Source organism: Fukomys damarensis, unplaced genomic scaffold, assembly GCF_012274545.1.
Source record: "Fukomys damarensis isolate Sample0158 unplaced genomic scaffold, DMR_v1.0_HiC HiC_scaffold_5, whole genome shotgun sequence".
NCBI classification, from domain to species: Eukaryota; Metazoa; Chordata; class Mammalia; order Rodentia; family Bathyergidae; genus Fukomys; species Fukomys damarensis.
In genome coordinates, this window is record NW_022900917.1 from 20,119,359 (window position 1) to 20,134,474 (window position 15,116).

The 15,116-nt window shown below is 42.6% G+C and overlaps 1 protein-coding gene across 1 annotated transcript in view; it reads right to left on the reverse strand.

Annotated features, from left to right (window-relative positions):
- Esrp1 (epithelial splicing regulatory protein 1) overlaps positions 1-15,116 on the reverse strand; it is a 67,582-nt gene that overhangs the window by 50,573 nt on the left and 1,893 nt on the right. The window contains exons 2-3 of the mRNA XM_019206819.1: positions 14,376-14,489; positions 11,426-11,540 (exon numbers count right to left, since the gene is read on the reverse strand). Coding sequence (XP_019062364.1) covers positions 11,426-11,540; positions 14,376-14,489 — 229 coding nt within the window. The remainder of the gene's footprint in view (positions 1-11,425; positions 11,541-14,375; positions 14,490-15,116) is intronic.

Genomic DNA, 15,116 nt, shown 5'->3' on the forward strand with positions numbered 1-15,116 from the left:
GCAGAGTCACCGAGCTAAATCTCCAAGCCCCCGGTGCCATTTTCAAAGAGTGTGACAACAACATAGAAAAGCCAAAGGAATGAACATGTCCTGGGGGAGACAATGGCCCTAAATTTTTCTGGGAGATAAGGAAGTAGGGAATTCTCACAAAACTGTTTAACAGACATGTCACAACTATGCAGTTGTCAGAACCCTGCAATTCTAGTAACATTTTCAGCCTTGCACAGGTCCACAGGGGAATAAAACTACCCACGAAATAAGAGACCAAACCTGTCACACAAGGTGTGTTTCTCAGCCTCAGCACTTACTCTGCATGTAGGCCGGACAATTCTTTGGTGGAAGGGAAGGTTTCCTGTGCACTGTTCAGATTTTCAGCATTGGGTTGTCCCCAGTCACGAGAACTAAGCATGTCACTAGGGGACAAAAATCACCCTAGGCTGAGAAGCACTCATAAGCTGATAGCTCCCAGCAACCCAACTTCACCCTTTCCCATCTAATGATCTGTCAGAAATTCTTAGATAAGACATGAAAGAGATCATTGGGCTGGAGATTTAGCTCAGTGAATCCACCGCCTGCCTCCAAAGTGCAAGGTCCCCAGTTCAATCCCCGGACCAAAAACAAACAAACAAACAAACAAAAAACAAACAGAAGCTTTGCAGAAGATTGGCCAAGGAAACATTGAATATGGACCACCCTGACACTGTGTCAAAATGGGGAGCTAAAAGAGCTCCATCAGGAGCCACATTCTCGTCACACACCTTAGGGGGCCTGGAAAAAAGCACCCACTTATACCGGGGGTCCACCCTTGGTCTTCAGCATGACTTTGTGTAGCCCAGAACAAAGAATGGATTTTAGAATTTTTTTTTTTTTTTTTTTGGTACCGGGGATCAAACTCGGGTCCTTGCGCTTGCGAGGCAGGCCACCAAACCGCTGAGCTGAATCCCCAGCCGATTTTAGATTTTTTTTTTTAAAGGATTACAAAGAGAAGAATCTGAGCAGCACCGATACGTGTCTGCACACCCTCAAATATTAACTACCCAGATTTTTTTAAAAAGAGACTTGCTCACCTCTGCCTTAAAAGAATGGAAGTTGCCAAAAGATGGCCAAACACGGAGGCTACTGCAGGAATATTCACCACATCAGAAAACATGGGGGCGGGTGGATGGAATCAAAGGTTAGAGAAATAAGACTGTTAAAAGGTATTCCATTCCAATACCTTTTCTGTCTTCTATAAATGATGAGAGGTACCTAACCGCGTTACCTTTGCTTAAGCAACTCCCCTATAAAGCACCCTTATCTTCTTAATCCCCTAACCAAATTAGACCCTGAGTAATGCCACACAACTCCAAAGCCTTCCTTAACTGCTTTAGGCCACAACCATCAATTTAAGACTCCATTAGACTCTGTATAAATCATTCTCTTCTCAACTGTGTTGTTCATTTCCCGGGTATTGGTTCTCACCTTCCTCTGATCTCTTTCCACTTACAATGGCCCCTCCAGCTTCTGAGAACACGCTGACATAGATAGTGATGCTTACTAAACACCACTCTGTGCCAACTTCCACCTAATTCTTTCAATGCGAGATAGGGAACAGTAAAAGCAACAAGATGAAGAAACCAGGACTTAAGAGGCTGCCCCATAACACAGAGTGGCTGGCGGATACTGAACTGGAATTATAAGACAGCTCTGATTTGAATATGTTTACACAGTTCCCTGCACCAAGCTAAACTTTCACTTTGTTTTTCTTTTGAGCAATACTTTGCGAGACACTTTTCAAATTTATATATAAAAGCTAAGTGAAGGAGATAAGAGATCAGAAACAAAATAGAAAGGAAAGCCTCCAGTCTGTGTTGAAATAGATTTGTAGCTGAAGATCAATTTTCCTGAATCTCCTTTTTAATTAAGAATGCGCTGTTGACACTTGGCTAACTTGGTTCTACAGAACACGTACTGACATGCTTCCTTTGAGCCGTGGCACAGAGAAAGAATCAGCAGCTCTAATCTGCTAACTTTTCAAAGTCACCCAACCTCCTGCACAGCTAAACCACCCCCTACACCCCCCACGCACACACCTTCTCTCTTAGTAAAGGTCCTTCGATCTCTCTTTATCAGAAAGAAACACAAACAATTTGTAAAAAGGACTCACTTCCTAAAAAAGTTAATACCTTTTCTTTTCCCTATCAATGTATAGTTAGCTACCTATGATCTTGAGGGAAGGAAAGATGAATCTGTAGCTCCTGATTTACAGCTAAACATGCAACGTACTCATTCTGCCCTTGGGGCAGCCACAACAGCAAAACAGGCTCGGCCAGCTTTTCATGTGAGAAAATGGGGAGAGACAGGAAGGGTGCAGCCAGGCTGGGTGGGAACAAAACCAACAGTTTGGCTCCCATCAAGCAAAGTGCTGCATTAATAAGGAGGCAGGAGAAGTTGAAGGACTTGGGCTACTCACCTGGACAGCAGGAATGGTTTCCTCAGCACTGTCCTTCAAGATTTAAGCCATACTTATAGTAGCTGAAGGCGTGGCCCACAGAAAGACATTTTTAAAATGATCGTTAATACTACACTTTATCACCGGGCACAGTGGTGATCCCAGCTACTCCAGAAGATGAGACAGGAAAATCAGAAGTTCAAAGTCCACATGGGCTACTTAGCAAGACCTTTGCTCAAAATAAAAAGCGGAGAGAGCTGGTAATGCACGTCAGTGTAGAGCACTTGCAGAACATACATGCAGCCCTGGATTCAATCTCCAGTATCACACAAAATAAGAAAGTTTATCTACTAGAAAGAAAATTTCTTTCTCAACTGCCTGAAAATAAATACTTTCAGTTTCAGAGTACCCTCTGGTAAATAATACCTTTTTCACACTAAATTTTTAGTTTGTCCCTAAGAGAATCACACATCTAAAATAACACACATTAGTTGTGGAGCAAGTTTAAATTTTCATAACTACATCCAAATTCAAAATTCCGACTCAAAGCCATTTTTTCCCTGCCAAGATTCCTCAGCAAACACATTTGTTACATCCCTTTTTCTATTTTCTTTTTCATTTCTAGTATAACACAATTACCAATGTTGCCAGACATATTAAAATATCTATGGTAATGAACAAGGGAATAGCAAACTGGTAAAACGCAGCGAGAGAAAAGTCAAGCAATACTCCAAGAACTGAATTTCCTAAAGGTATGTGAAAGAAAACAGGGAGACAGACACAAACTGCACAAGTTAGAAAATCGATTGATTCTATACACAATCTGCTTTGGCGTGAGTGCTGGGGGTGAAACCCAGGCATCACCTATGTTAAGCACGCATTATACCACTAAACTACACCCAGTCTCACGCTGCTTTACTTTAAAAAGTGAGCACTGGAAGAATAAAAATGTAAAAATGCCACCATAAAAGAATACAACTAGGAGGTAAGGCAACACATTTTTTTTTATACCTGCAATAAAATGCTGGGAAAACAATCTAAACCCTTAGTTTCAACTCCATTTCTCTGAAGCTTACTTTCTCCAGGAGGGGGGAAAAAAATAAGATCCCCACCAAACAAATAAGACATCCAGGGCACGACTCTTCATGCAGAAGGTACGTGTGCAAGAATTTCTAACAAACCCGAGGAGACTGCTCGACCCCAGAAGAAATGAGGTGGAGGTGAAAGCGAACCAGTAGAGATGAAAGCTTTTACTTCAGAAAAACATTTACGTGGGGTGAACGAATCAGATAAAGGAGACTCCACGATAACAAAACAAGTCTTCGAACGCCTTCTGAAACAAAATTATCCTGGAATTCCCAAACTCAAAACTTTTTATTTTCCCAAAGTAAAATATTTTATAATTAAATCAAATCGTACAAAATTAACCTAACAACGAGGGCGGGCACGGAACATACAGTATTTCTAGTCACTTACCTTATTACAGGCCACAAGCCAGTGTATTCACCGACTTGGCTCTTCTCGTGCCGATGAGACGCCAAAGGTAATTCTTCCCCCTCCAACTACTAGCGCAGCTCGACTGTACACTTGCGGTAGTTTAAATCCTTTTCACAGAGACGGGCAGGAAGACTCAGTGGATCCCTCCACATTTTTAACAACGGCCTCAGTCCCATGAACGGACTCAAGTCTAGAATGAGCCATTCCTACGTTACTCTGCTCACGGAGGAGCCCAAGGGACCTTCACGTTTAGCTCCACTAACATGGAGCCCACACTCAAACTTCTGTACACATCCTCACTCGGATTTTACAAATTAGGTGCAACACAGTTTAAATAAGACCATAGATCAATAAGGAAGTCCTTTTTAAAGTCCTTGGCACCTGTTCTTTCTTTTTTTTGTACCAGGGATTGAACTTGGGACCTTGTGCTTGTGAGGCAGGTGGTGGAACCACTGAGCTAAATAAATCTCCGGCCCTCCGTTCTCACTTTTAATGTCACTCTGTTCAAGCATTCGTAAGTACACACAAATCCTTCACACAACCAAGAAGTGGTAAAATAGTCTCACACATACCCCTGGGTCATTTAATTGGTATAGCTGAGGAAATCCGGATAATACAAATTTAAGAAGATTATCCTCCAAAAGGAGGATGATCTATCTTAGGAGCCGACACATGATCTCTATGTATTCTAGATTGAGTAGAATCTTGGCATCCAATAGATGGGGGTGCACCTAACTTAAGAAATGGGCAAAACTTCCAAGCCTCGGTTTTCCCATCCTTTCTCTCAACTGCTTCCCTTACTACATCAAGTCTCGCCAGACTGAATTAAATATAATAGTAGAAGTTCTTGATTAATGAGAGTAAGTCCGTTCATGAATAATAAAACTAACAAAAGTCAGGTTCAGAAGTCAGCAGGGAGCCAGGTGTGGTGGCGCACGCCTGTAATCCCAGCACTCGAGAGGCTGAGGCAGGAGGATTGTTGTGAGTTCAAGACCAGCCTGGGATAGATACATAGTGAGTTCCTGTCTCAACCCCCCCCCAAAGAAAAGCAAAGTTCTAAAAATCCCACAAGTGCCACCCCTGTCACCACTCTCATGCTTCCCCTGATTAAACTCATTGCTTTCACAGTGCTGCCATTGCCAGCCTCTGCTAGAAAAGGCCTCTTGGCTGGGTTGCTTAATTCCAGGGCAGGCAGCACATTGGCACCGCGAACAGCTTAACAGCTCAACACGAACACCAGAAGTAGTTTTTAGAATAAACACAAAGAGGTAAAGAATTGTGAAAATGAGAACCACGACAGCACTCAAGAAATTCCTAGTCCCCCCTTTTTTTCCTAATCAAAGTGGTCATGCCTTTTCATTCACGTAGCACATTATGGTGTGCAGCACTTCCAGGTGGGAAGACCCAAAATAAAAGCAAGGCCTGAAAAGCTGTGCATGGTGGTGCCTGCCTGTAATCCCAGCACTCTGGAAGCTGAGGCAGGAGGATTCCCCCAAGTTCAAAGCCAGCCTGGGTTACATAGTGAGACCCTGTCTCAAAAAAACAAAAAAGTAAATAAAGCAAGGAGTTCCTAGGGAGGCAGAGCTGCAGAATGACTTTGACACAACTCAGTCTTTTGTGCCCCCCTCCCCATTAGAAAAAGACAACATTGGGCTGAGGATGAGCTCAGTGGTGTCATACAACATTGGGGATGGGAGTAGAGCTCAGGGATAGAGCATCTGTCTAGAAATCAACAACATTCTCATTTTTGCTCCTCTTCTAAAACACCTTGAAAAATTTCATGTTCAAGTTCTACTTAAAAAAAAAAAAAATCAATGTCCTCCCAGCACTTGGGAGGCTGAGGCAGGAGGATCGCTGTGAGTTCAAGACCACCCTGGGCTACACAGTGAGTTCTAGGACAGTCTCAACTATGTAGTGAGACCCTGTCTCAAAATACCAAAAAAAAAAAACAAAAAAAAAACACACACAACAAAAACACAAGCTTCACTGCACACTTTTGCAAAAACAAAATGTGTCAAACATAAAATTGCATTTGAGATAAATTATAGTCTTACTCTAAGAGGCATCAATCACCCTTCTTGGTTTTATCCAAAATTGCCACAACTTCAGGCCAGGGATTTAGCTCAGTGATTTCACCACCTGCCTCGAAAGCACAAGGACCTGCGTTTGACCCCTGGTACTCCCCCCCCACCAGCCCACAAAATTGCCACAACTCGGAAGCAACAAAATTATCTTTCAGTAAGAGAATGAATAAACTGTGGTGTATCCATATAGAGGAATATCATACAATAATAAAAAGAAATTACCTTACCAAGCCATATATGCATTTAGGAACTTTGAACGTATATTACTTTACTTAAGAAGCCAATCTGAAAAGGCTGTACATACAATTTGATTCCAACTATATGACATCATAGCAGGTGTGGCAGTACATGCCTACAGTTGGGAAGTTGAGGCAGGAAGACTGCTGCAAGTTCAAGGCCAGCCTGAACAATAAAAGGCCCTGTCTCAAAAAAAAAAAAAAAAAATCTAAAATCAAACCAAAACAAAAGCAATATATGATATCCTGAAAAGTTAAAACTATAGAGACACTTAAAAAATAAGGAAAAGAAAGAGGAGTAGATGGAACAGAAAGAATCTTTTTCTTTTTTTTTTTGAGACAGGGTCTCACTATGTAGTTGAGACTGACCTGGAACTCACTATGTAGCCCAGGCTGGTCTCGAACTCACAGAGATCCTCCTGCCTCAGCCTCCCAAGTGCTGGGATTACAGGTGTGTGCCACCACACCCTGCCAGAAAATTTATTTATGGCACCAGGAATCAGATTCAGGTCCTTGCACTTGCAAGGCAAGCAGCAGAACCACTGAGCTACATCCCTAGCCCCAGAAAGAATTTTTAAAACAAAAACTATCCTGGCCTGACCTGGCACTGCCTGCCTGTAATCCTAACATTTGAAAAGCTCAGGTAGGACGATCACTGTGAATTCAAGCCCAGCATGGGCTACTTACTGAGTTCAAAACAGCCTGAACTGTATGGAAATACCCTGTCTCAAAAAAGAAACAAAGAACAAAACAAAGCAAAATCTGTTCTGTACTGTACTGCATTGAGCATGACGGCGCAGTTCAAGGCCACCCAGCACTACAAAGTGAGATCCCGATTCAAAAAAAACAAAAGCAAAGCAAAACATTCTGTACTATGGTGATGTTACAATGTATATACACTTGTTAAAACCCAAATAATTACTATAGTAGTGTGTGCCTGTAATCCCAACACTCTGGGAGGCTGAGGCAGGAGGATCCTGAGTTTGAGCCAAACTTGGGCACTCAGAGACTTAGCAAGACCTTGTCCTAAAATAAAAATGGGCTGATGATTTGTGACTCAGTGCAAAGGCCCTGGGTTCAATCTTCAGTACCACATACACAGAAAAATAGCCCAAAGAATTACAACACCTAAAATGAACGCTCATGTCACCTGTGAGCCTCGGGTGCTCACCCGTGGTGACAAATGCAGCAGCCCTGGTGCAGAAGGGAGGCTGTGTATGTCCTAAAAGCAGGGGTCTTATGAGGACTCTTTTTCACTCCGTTTTATACTGAACCTAAATCTACTCTTTTAAAAAAAAATAATTGAAAAATAACTTGTAAATTTTACTTGAGGATAAAGTTAAGTAAGCACATCCTAAACACACACAGTTCTGTCACGGAGATTCTCAACAAATCCACATTGCTATGCACCTTCATCGAAGAAAATCATGAGTATGGGCTTGGCATGTAGCCTGTGGCAGTGTGCGTGCTCGGTACACACCAAGCCTTGGCAATCACCACCAAAGCATTAATTAAAAATAAAATGTCAGGCCAAGCGTGGTGATGAGTGACCGTAATCCCAGCACTCAGGAGGCTGAGGCAGGAAGATCGCTGTGAGTTTGAGGCCAGTGTGGGCTCCATAGTGACTCCAAGGCCAGCCTGAACCACAAAGTGAGACCCTGTCTCAAGCAAACAAACAAAAGAGAAACCAGAACACACCCAGAAGTCTCTTTCCCTGCCCCAGTGGTCTACCTCGGGAACTGGGAAGGAAACATGACTTCACCTCCTTGGCAAAATCGAGGATGCTCAGTAACTATCTTTATTTCTCCAAATCCAGGGTCATTTCTGCGTTAGCCAAGAGAATATTTAGCTGTCTAGAAGAACAAAACTCTTCAGTTCAGACACTGTAGAAATACTTTGCATAGATGAGTTGATATTCAGATTTACTGCCATAACTTTTGACCACAGAAATTGTTTTGGTGGCTTAGTCAGGGAGACACTGATTTCTCAGAAGAGCAATCAGAGACAGGAGAATTGAAAGTTCAAGGCCAGTCCCGTCCACTTGACAAGACCCTGTTTCAAAATTAAAAATAAATAAATAAAAGGGGTTGGGAATGTAGCTCAATTCAAACTCCAACAACACAAAAAATACTGCCATGGAAAGCTAATAGCACTTCTAACCTACTAAATGGGAAAAGCAACATGCAAATGTAGTATTAATCACAACATTTAGGGTAAAGAATTCTACTTTTTTTTTTTTTTTTTGTACAGGGCATCAAACTCAGATCCTTGTGCTTGCAAAGGAGACAGCAGAGCCATTGAGGTGGATCCCCGGTCCAAAAAAATCTACTTTTTAATTGGTAATAAAACTATAAATTGAAGACATTCAATGTATATCCAAAGCAACCAGACTATAAATCTGTAACTAAACCCCCAACCCCTTTTGCTGCTGCTGCTGCTACTAAGGATAAAACCCAGGTCCTTGCACTTGCTTGGCAAGTTTGCACTACCACTGAGCCACCCTAAATAATGTTTTCTTTTCTTTTTTTGGTACCGGGGATTGAACTTGGGACCTTGCGCTGGCAAGGCAGACGATGGAATCACTGAGCTAAATCCCTGGCCCTGTATTTTTTTAAAAATATAAAATTCCACTGGGCATGTTGGCGCACAGCTGTAATCCCAGCACTCAGGAGGCTGAGACAGGAGGATCACTGCAAGTTCAAGGCCAGCATGGGCTACACAGTGAGTCCAAGGCCAGTCTGAACTACATAGTGAGACCATATCTCAAAAAACGAAAGAAAACAAAAAATTCCATCATTTTCCCAACAAATGCATCACTAAATGGTCAGCAGATCCTACCTCAGATTTCAGATATGATGCACATGTAAGTGAGCCCCTGGTTTTCTTCACAATTTGTTCACTGCAGTCATTCACCCCCACCCAGCAGTCCTAGGGGACCCACCCCAGGGGCACTCTACCCCTGAACTACAGCCCCAGCCCTTTTTAATTATTTTGAGGCAAAGTCTCAGGAAGTTGCCCAGACTGGCCTCAAATGTGTACTTCTTGCCTCAGCCTGTGCAACAGCTGGATCATGTGTGCAGTACTGTGCCTGGCTGGAGTCAGATGTTTGAGTTTTGTCTCCATGGCACTTGAAAATGGACTGCCAATGTATCCTTACAGGGCCAGAATTAAAAGGGTTTTTTTGTTTTGTTTTTGGTACCGGGGATTGAACTTGGGACCTTGCACTTGCAAGGCAGGAGGTGGCACCACTGAGCTAAATCGCCAGTCCCAAGATTTAAAAAAAAATTAGCCCAGCATCCTGCTCACTTACCTAATGGTCAGATACTATAAGGGACTGTGTAGTGATATGTAGAAAATAAGAGCACAGACCAAGTAAGAAATACAAGTGAACATTTTGAAAGCATTTGCTAATGGCCCCATTTTTTACACATGTGAAGATCTTAGGAGGGATTAAAAGTAGATAAACATTTAACAAATTCTCTTTGAACGGTCAATACATTAAAAATGCCCAGTCCTCAGAACCCCATTTGTAAGGATGGCCACTTTTTTGGGGGGTACCAGGGATCGAACTCAGGACCTTGTACTTGTGAGGCAGGTGGCAGAACCACTGAGCTAAATCCCTGGCCTGGGATGGACACTTTTATGAGTACACAGGACCAATAATCGCCAGAGGAAAGACCCTTTATAAATACTTCATAGTATTTATATCTGCCTTACCTACTAAAATTAAGATAATTTACTAACCTTTCTTCACCTATGTACCGCTAAGTGTTATGCGTTTGCACATGCATATGCATTACTACTCAGCTAACAGCCCCAGCCCTGAATTTTTTTGGGCGAGGGGGTACCAGGGATTGAACTCAGGACCTTGCACTTGTGAGGGAGGCAGTGGAACCACTATGCTAAATTCCGGCCCTGTTTGTTTTTTTGACAGGGTCTCGCTTTGTGGTTCAGGCTGGACTTGAACTCACTATGGAGCCCAGGCTGGCCTCAAACTTGCGGTGATACTCCTGCCTCAGCCTCCAAGTGCTGGGATTACAGGTGTGTGCAGCCAACACTGAGCTCTGGCTTCAGTTCTTGATGGTGAAGGAGAAAGTTTAGGAAAAAGAATCTCGCTGGGCATGGTGGCGCACGCCTGTAATCCCAGCACTTGGGAGGCTGAGGCAGGAGGATTGCTGTGAGTTCAAGGCCAGCCTGGGCTGCATTGAGTTTCAGGTCAGTCTCAACTACATAGTGAGACCCTGTCTCAAAAAACAAAACAAAAAGAAGAATCTCCACCTCCCGGCAAGCTCCTTATGGTACCTCAGGTTCTACCTCGTGATAATTCTCACAGGAGCTGTAGGGACTCCCTTTACTCAGGCTCCCTGACATTAGCACTTTAAAGACAGTGTGGTTCAGTGGTGCGCATCTGCCCGGCAAGTGCACATCCCTGAGTTCAATTCCAGGTACCCAAAAAAAGGACTTAATGAATGCAATGTAATAGGTCATTTGTGATTTTAAGATTTATGATTACAAAATGTACTTTTACAATATATAATGAATGCATCAAATATACTACCTTGGCATGTAAAGAATCTGGGGACAGGGTCAGGGATTTTTAGCTCAGTGGTGCCACACCTGCCTCACAAGCGCAAGGTCCTGACTTTGATTCCAGGGCCAAAAAAAAAGAAAAAGGAATTTGGGGACCATCCCAACCTCATACTGCCACTCCTGCAGATGACTTGGGGTTTTTTTCCCCCTGGTACTGGGGATTGAACTCAGGACCTTGCACTTTCAGCAAATGACTTATTAAAACCACCATGGTCTTGTGAGAGATTAAGAGATTACTAGTGAACTGCAGCTGGTAAGGAAAGGACAGCTACCTAGTACTCAAGTAAGCCCTCAGACCGAGGTAATGAGGGACAGAAGACTTCGGGATCTGCATCAAAGTAATCATCTCACAAAAATCCACCTCTAAGTCCATCCAGCTGTTTAAGTTCAGTTTACCAGCTACTCTGAGAGACGCCTGTAATTGTACTATTAGTTCCTCCTAACACAGAGTGCAGACAAATTTCAGGCAGGACAGTTTCATCCATACATTGACAAAGTCTAAAACATTTAGAAGTTTCTTGAATCAACCATTTTTTCCCTGGAGCTATATTTTCAAAAGGATTCTTGGCTAATCATTTGAAGGATACACTCTGTCATTGCTGCAACGTCCAGCTTGTCAATGTCAGGCGATCCGGGGCAACATTTCTTGAATTCTTTTCGAAGATCAAAAAAGGAATAGAAGCATTCAGGTAGCAATACATTCTGAGGAAGGACAGACAAGGTAGATACTGTTAACTAGGGGAAATGGTTCAATGTTTCCCTAATAATTAGGAACCTAAAAATTAAATGTAAGCACACGATGTTTTAAAATATAAAACAATGTAAGTGGTCTTTTAAATTGCTGCTCCTATTACTGTATTAGATCCTGAATGTTAAGTTTCACAAAAAACTTTTTTATTTTAATGAAAGATATATAACATTGGTGTCCCATTATGCATTTTTACTCAAAACATTCCTGAAGCTACAATTGGGCTGCTATATTTGTATTAGTATAGACTTTCTGAGTTGTAGCTATAATCATTTTAGGCCATCTGTGTTTTCAGACATCTGTTTTCACACAGATATAAATTATAAAATTTAGTAGGTCTCACTGCTGTGGGCAGGTCTAATCATGTATATTTTCAGTAGTAAATTAGATTAAAATGGTAAATACCTGGTTAATTGACAAAGATCATTTTTGTGCCAAATTATAATCCCATGATGGTTTTTCTGCCCACTGAAATCCCATGATGGGTTTTCTGGCCATATCTTAGAACTTGAACTAGAATTGTAAAATATATATTGCAAATCTCAAAGCAAAGGGGAAATGGTTCTTTAACCACAAGTATCACTTTTGTGGTTATTAAAGTTTAACAGTGTGGGAAAATATAACACCATTGTTTATTTTGTGATCCCAAAACCCTCATTGAAGAGCTTAAAGATAATTTCTTTAAAAAGATTTTTACTTTTTTTTGGTTTCAGTTCTTTTTCTGAAACAAGATCTCGCTACATAGCCCAGTCTTGTCTCCAACCCAGGTTCCTCCTGCCTCTGCCTCCTGAGTGCTGGGATTACAGGCTGCACGGACCACCATGCCTGGCCTAGATTTTTCGGTAAAACTTCAAAATAGTTTGTGTTCACTTACTGGGAATTTCTACTCATTTACAAGTCAGGAAAATGAAGGAAATACTTTTTAATATATGTTCAATACTATCTCCTTCTATCCAAATTCCGTCTATTGAATTCCATTAGATATTACCTGCTTCTGCTGTATTTGAAATCAGTATCAATCACAGCATGATGGTCCTAGCTTTCACGTTCCCAAAAGAATTACAAATCCTCCCAATTACCTCTAAGAAAGCTCATTTAAAAGCTGTTACAACAATGACTCCCATATGCAACAAAAAGGCTTGGTGTAAACAGCTGTACCCATTTAAAATATAAAATACAATTTTATTTAGTGCGTATAAAAAATGTTGATACTAAGTATTTTTGTATGAACACTCCCTACAAAAAGACTGCTTTTCTATAGAAGCCTGGAAGAATAAATCCAAATATATTCACATTCAGAAAAACACTTTAACTTATTATTTTCTTCATGTTTTGCCATTTCGTCTGTCAGTGAATATGCAGAATGACTTTTGCTATGGTGCTAAGTTGTTCTAGTTTCTTTTATTTAATTAATCTTAATAGAAATAGCTGGAGAAGTCTTTTTCCTTGGGAGATTCCCCCACATCCAAAGCAGTCCACCTACAACAATGCAGACAGCTGCTTCCCTGCAGCCCAGTGTGGGAAGCATTAAGTCTTGCCCCCTCCCCATATAAATTATGGGGACAAAAGAACCCTCCTGTGTGTCCACTTCAGGATCAAAGATGTGGCAATTGTCTAACATTTAATAAAAAAATTAAATGATTACTAAGATTCCTATAAAAGGAGTGACCTTAATTCTCAAGGCAGAGGATCATGAGCTTCTCCCGCAGACTTTTCACATTGCACAATTAACTAACTGCACACCTTTCCCTACTCTGAGAGAATGAACAGGAAATCTGCACTGACTGCACTTGCCTGTGTCATCAACTGCCAATCTCCGTTGCTTCCAGGACCCAAATATAATCTGTCTTTTCAAGCTCTTGCAATGCCCGCCAACCACAATAAAAGGGTACAGCTCAAACTAATTTAAGTTGTTGAGAGCAAGTGCCTTAGGAATGATTGGCTAGGGTGGGCAGCTGTCTGTGCTTGTCACTGTCCCACGGCCCCTAAGTACTCTTCCCAGGGAGAGAAATCATAGCCTATCCAGGGTAAGACAGTTTTCTCACTCCATACTTAAAAAGGTTCGCAAAGGGCCTGGCAGAGGTAGTGGCACTTGCTTGTAATCCCAACTTCTGGGGAGGCTGAGGCAGGAGGATCAAAAGTTCTAGGCCATCCTGGGCAATTTAGTAAGATCTTATCCCAAAACAAAAATAATAGTTTAGTTGAACTTCTTCCTGATGACACAACCCCCCCTCCAGCCTTGAGTACCAGGGTTCAATCGTGCCATCCTCCTGCCTCAGCTTCCCAAAGTACTGGGATTACAGCCCTCTACCACCATGGCCAGCTCCTTAGGACTACATCATGGCCTCCTTAGGACTAAAGCATTTCCACAAACAGAAATATTACAATACTTTCTTTCTTCCCTAGTTGAGTTTATATTAAGTGTCAAAAATTCAGCCCCCATGCTAGCTTTGAAAAAGAGGGAATGTCAACAATCTTGAAAATTTAAGAGACTGCTTTTATAGATAACCTTTGTCAGTCCCCTTACTGCAGTCCCAAACCTCTCCATAAAGTTGTCGTGCATTTTAATTGTGGCCAAATATGCATTAAATTTAGCATCTTAGCATTACCAACTTTCCTAGAGCCCAAAATGAAATCCTATACCCACTCAAACAACAACTACCCGTTGCAGCTTTCAAAATGTAGATGCATTCCGATGAACGACTTTTCGAAGGCCCTTCTCAAAAGCCCCCCCCCACCGGCCGTTTCCCCAAGCCCAGCCATCTGTCCAGAAGTCGCACTCTTGTTACCTTCTTGGAAGCCTCAGGATGCAGGATTTGCCGGATGTGCAGCTGGCCGTCGGTGCACAGGCAAAAGGAAGTCCCCACCCCAATATTCAGTTCATTGCTCACCGACTGGTTAAACTGAAAGAACAAACACAGGAGGGAAGCAAGCAGCCCCTACGCTGATATCAGAGCCATCGTGCTGAGGACCCGGGAAGAGACAAACTCCCCCCAAAACCAGAGGAATCTTGAAAAACCAATTCGCAGGTCCCCTCCCTCCAACCCTCTATTTTTATGATAAATGCACCCCAAATCTGAGATCTCGTTTCCCTAGCAGATTGCCTTCAGATTACATCATTCCCTGGTGTGACTTTTTTATTTGTACAAGCCAGATTTAAGAAACATAACCCGTTTCTGATTTTTAAAAAAAGATGTGTAGTGGATACACAGACCTCTGGAAAGGCGGGCAATACGCCTCCCGGATCCTCCCTATTTGAAAACTTTCTCCTACAACTCGGATCGTGTGCCAGGGCAGAGGCCGCCAGGGCGCCGGGCATTCACCTGCGCGCAGGTGCGGGTGCCCCGCCCGGCCCAGCCAGCACTCGTCAGCACCCAAGCAGCCGGTTTTTAGGTCACCTCAATCCCAAAAGAGGGTTCCACCGGCTCCACGGTGACCCAACCGAGCAGCCCACAGGTCCGGACCTGCAAACCCTCCCGGGACTGGGACCGACGCCACCACAGCAGCAGTGCTGGAGCACGGCCGCGCTC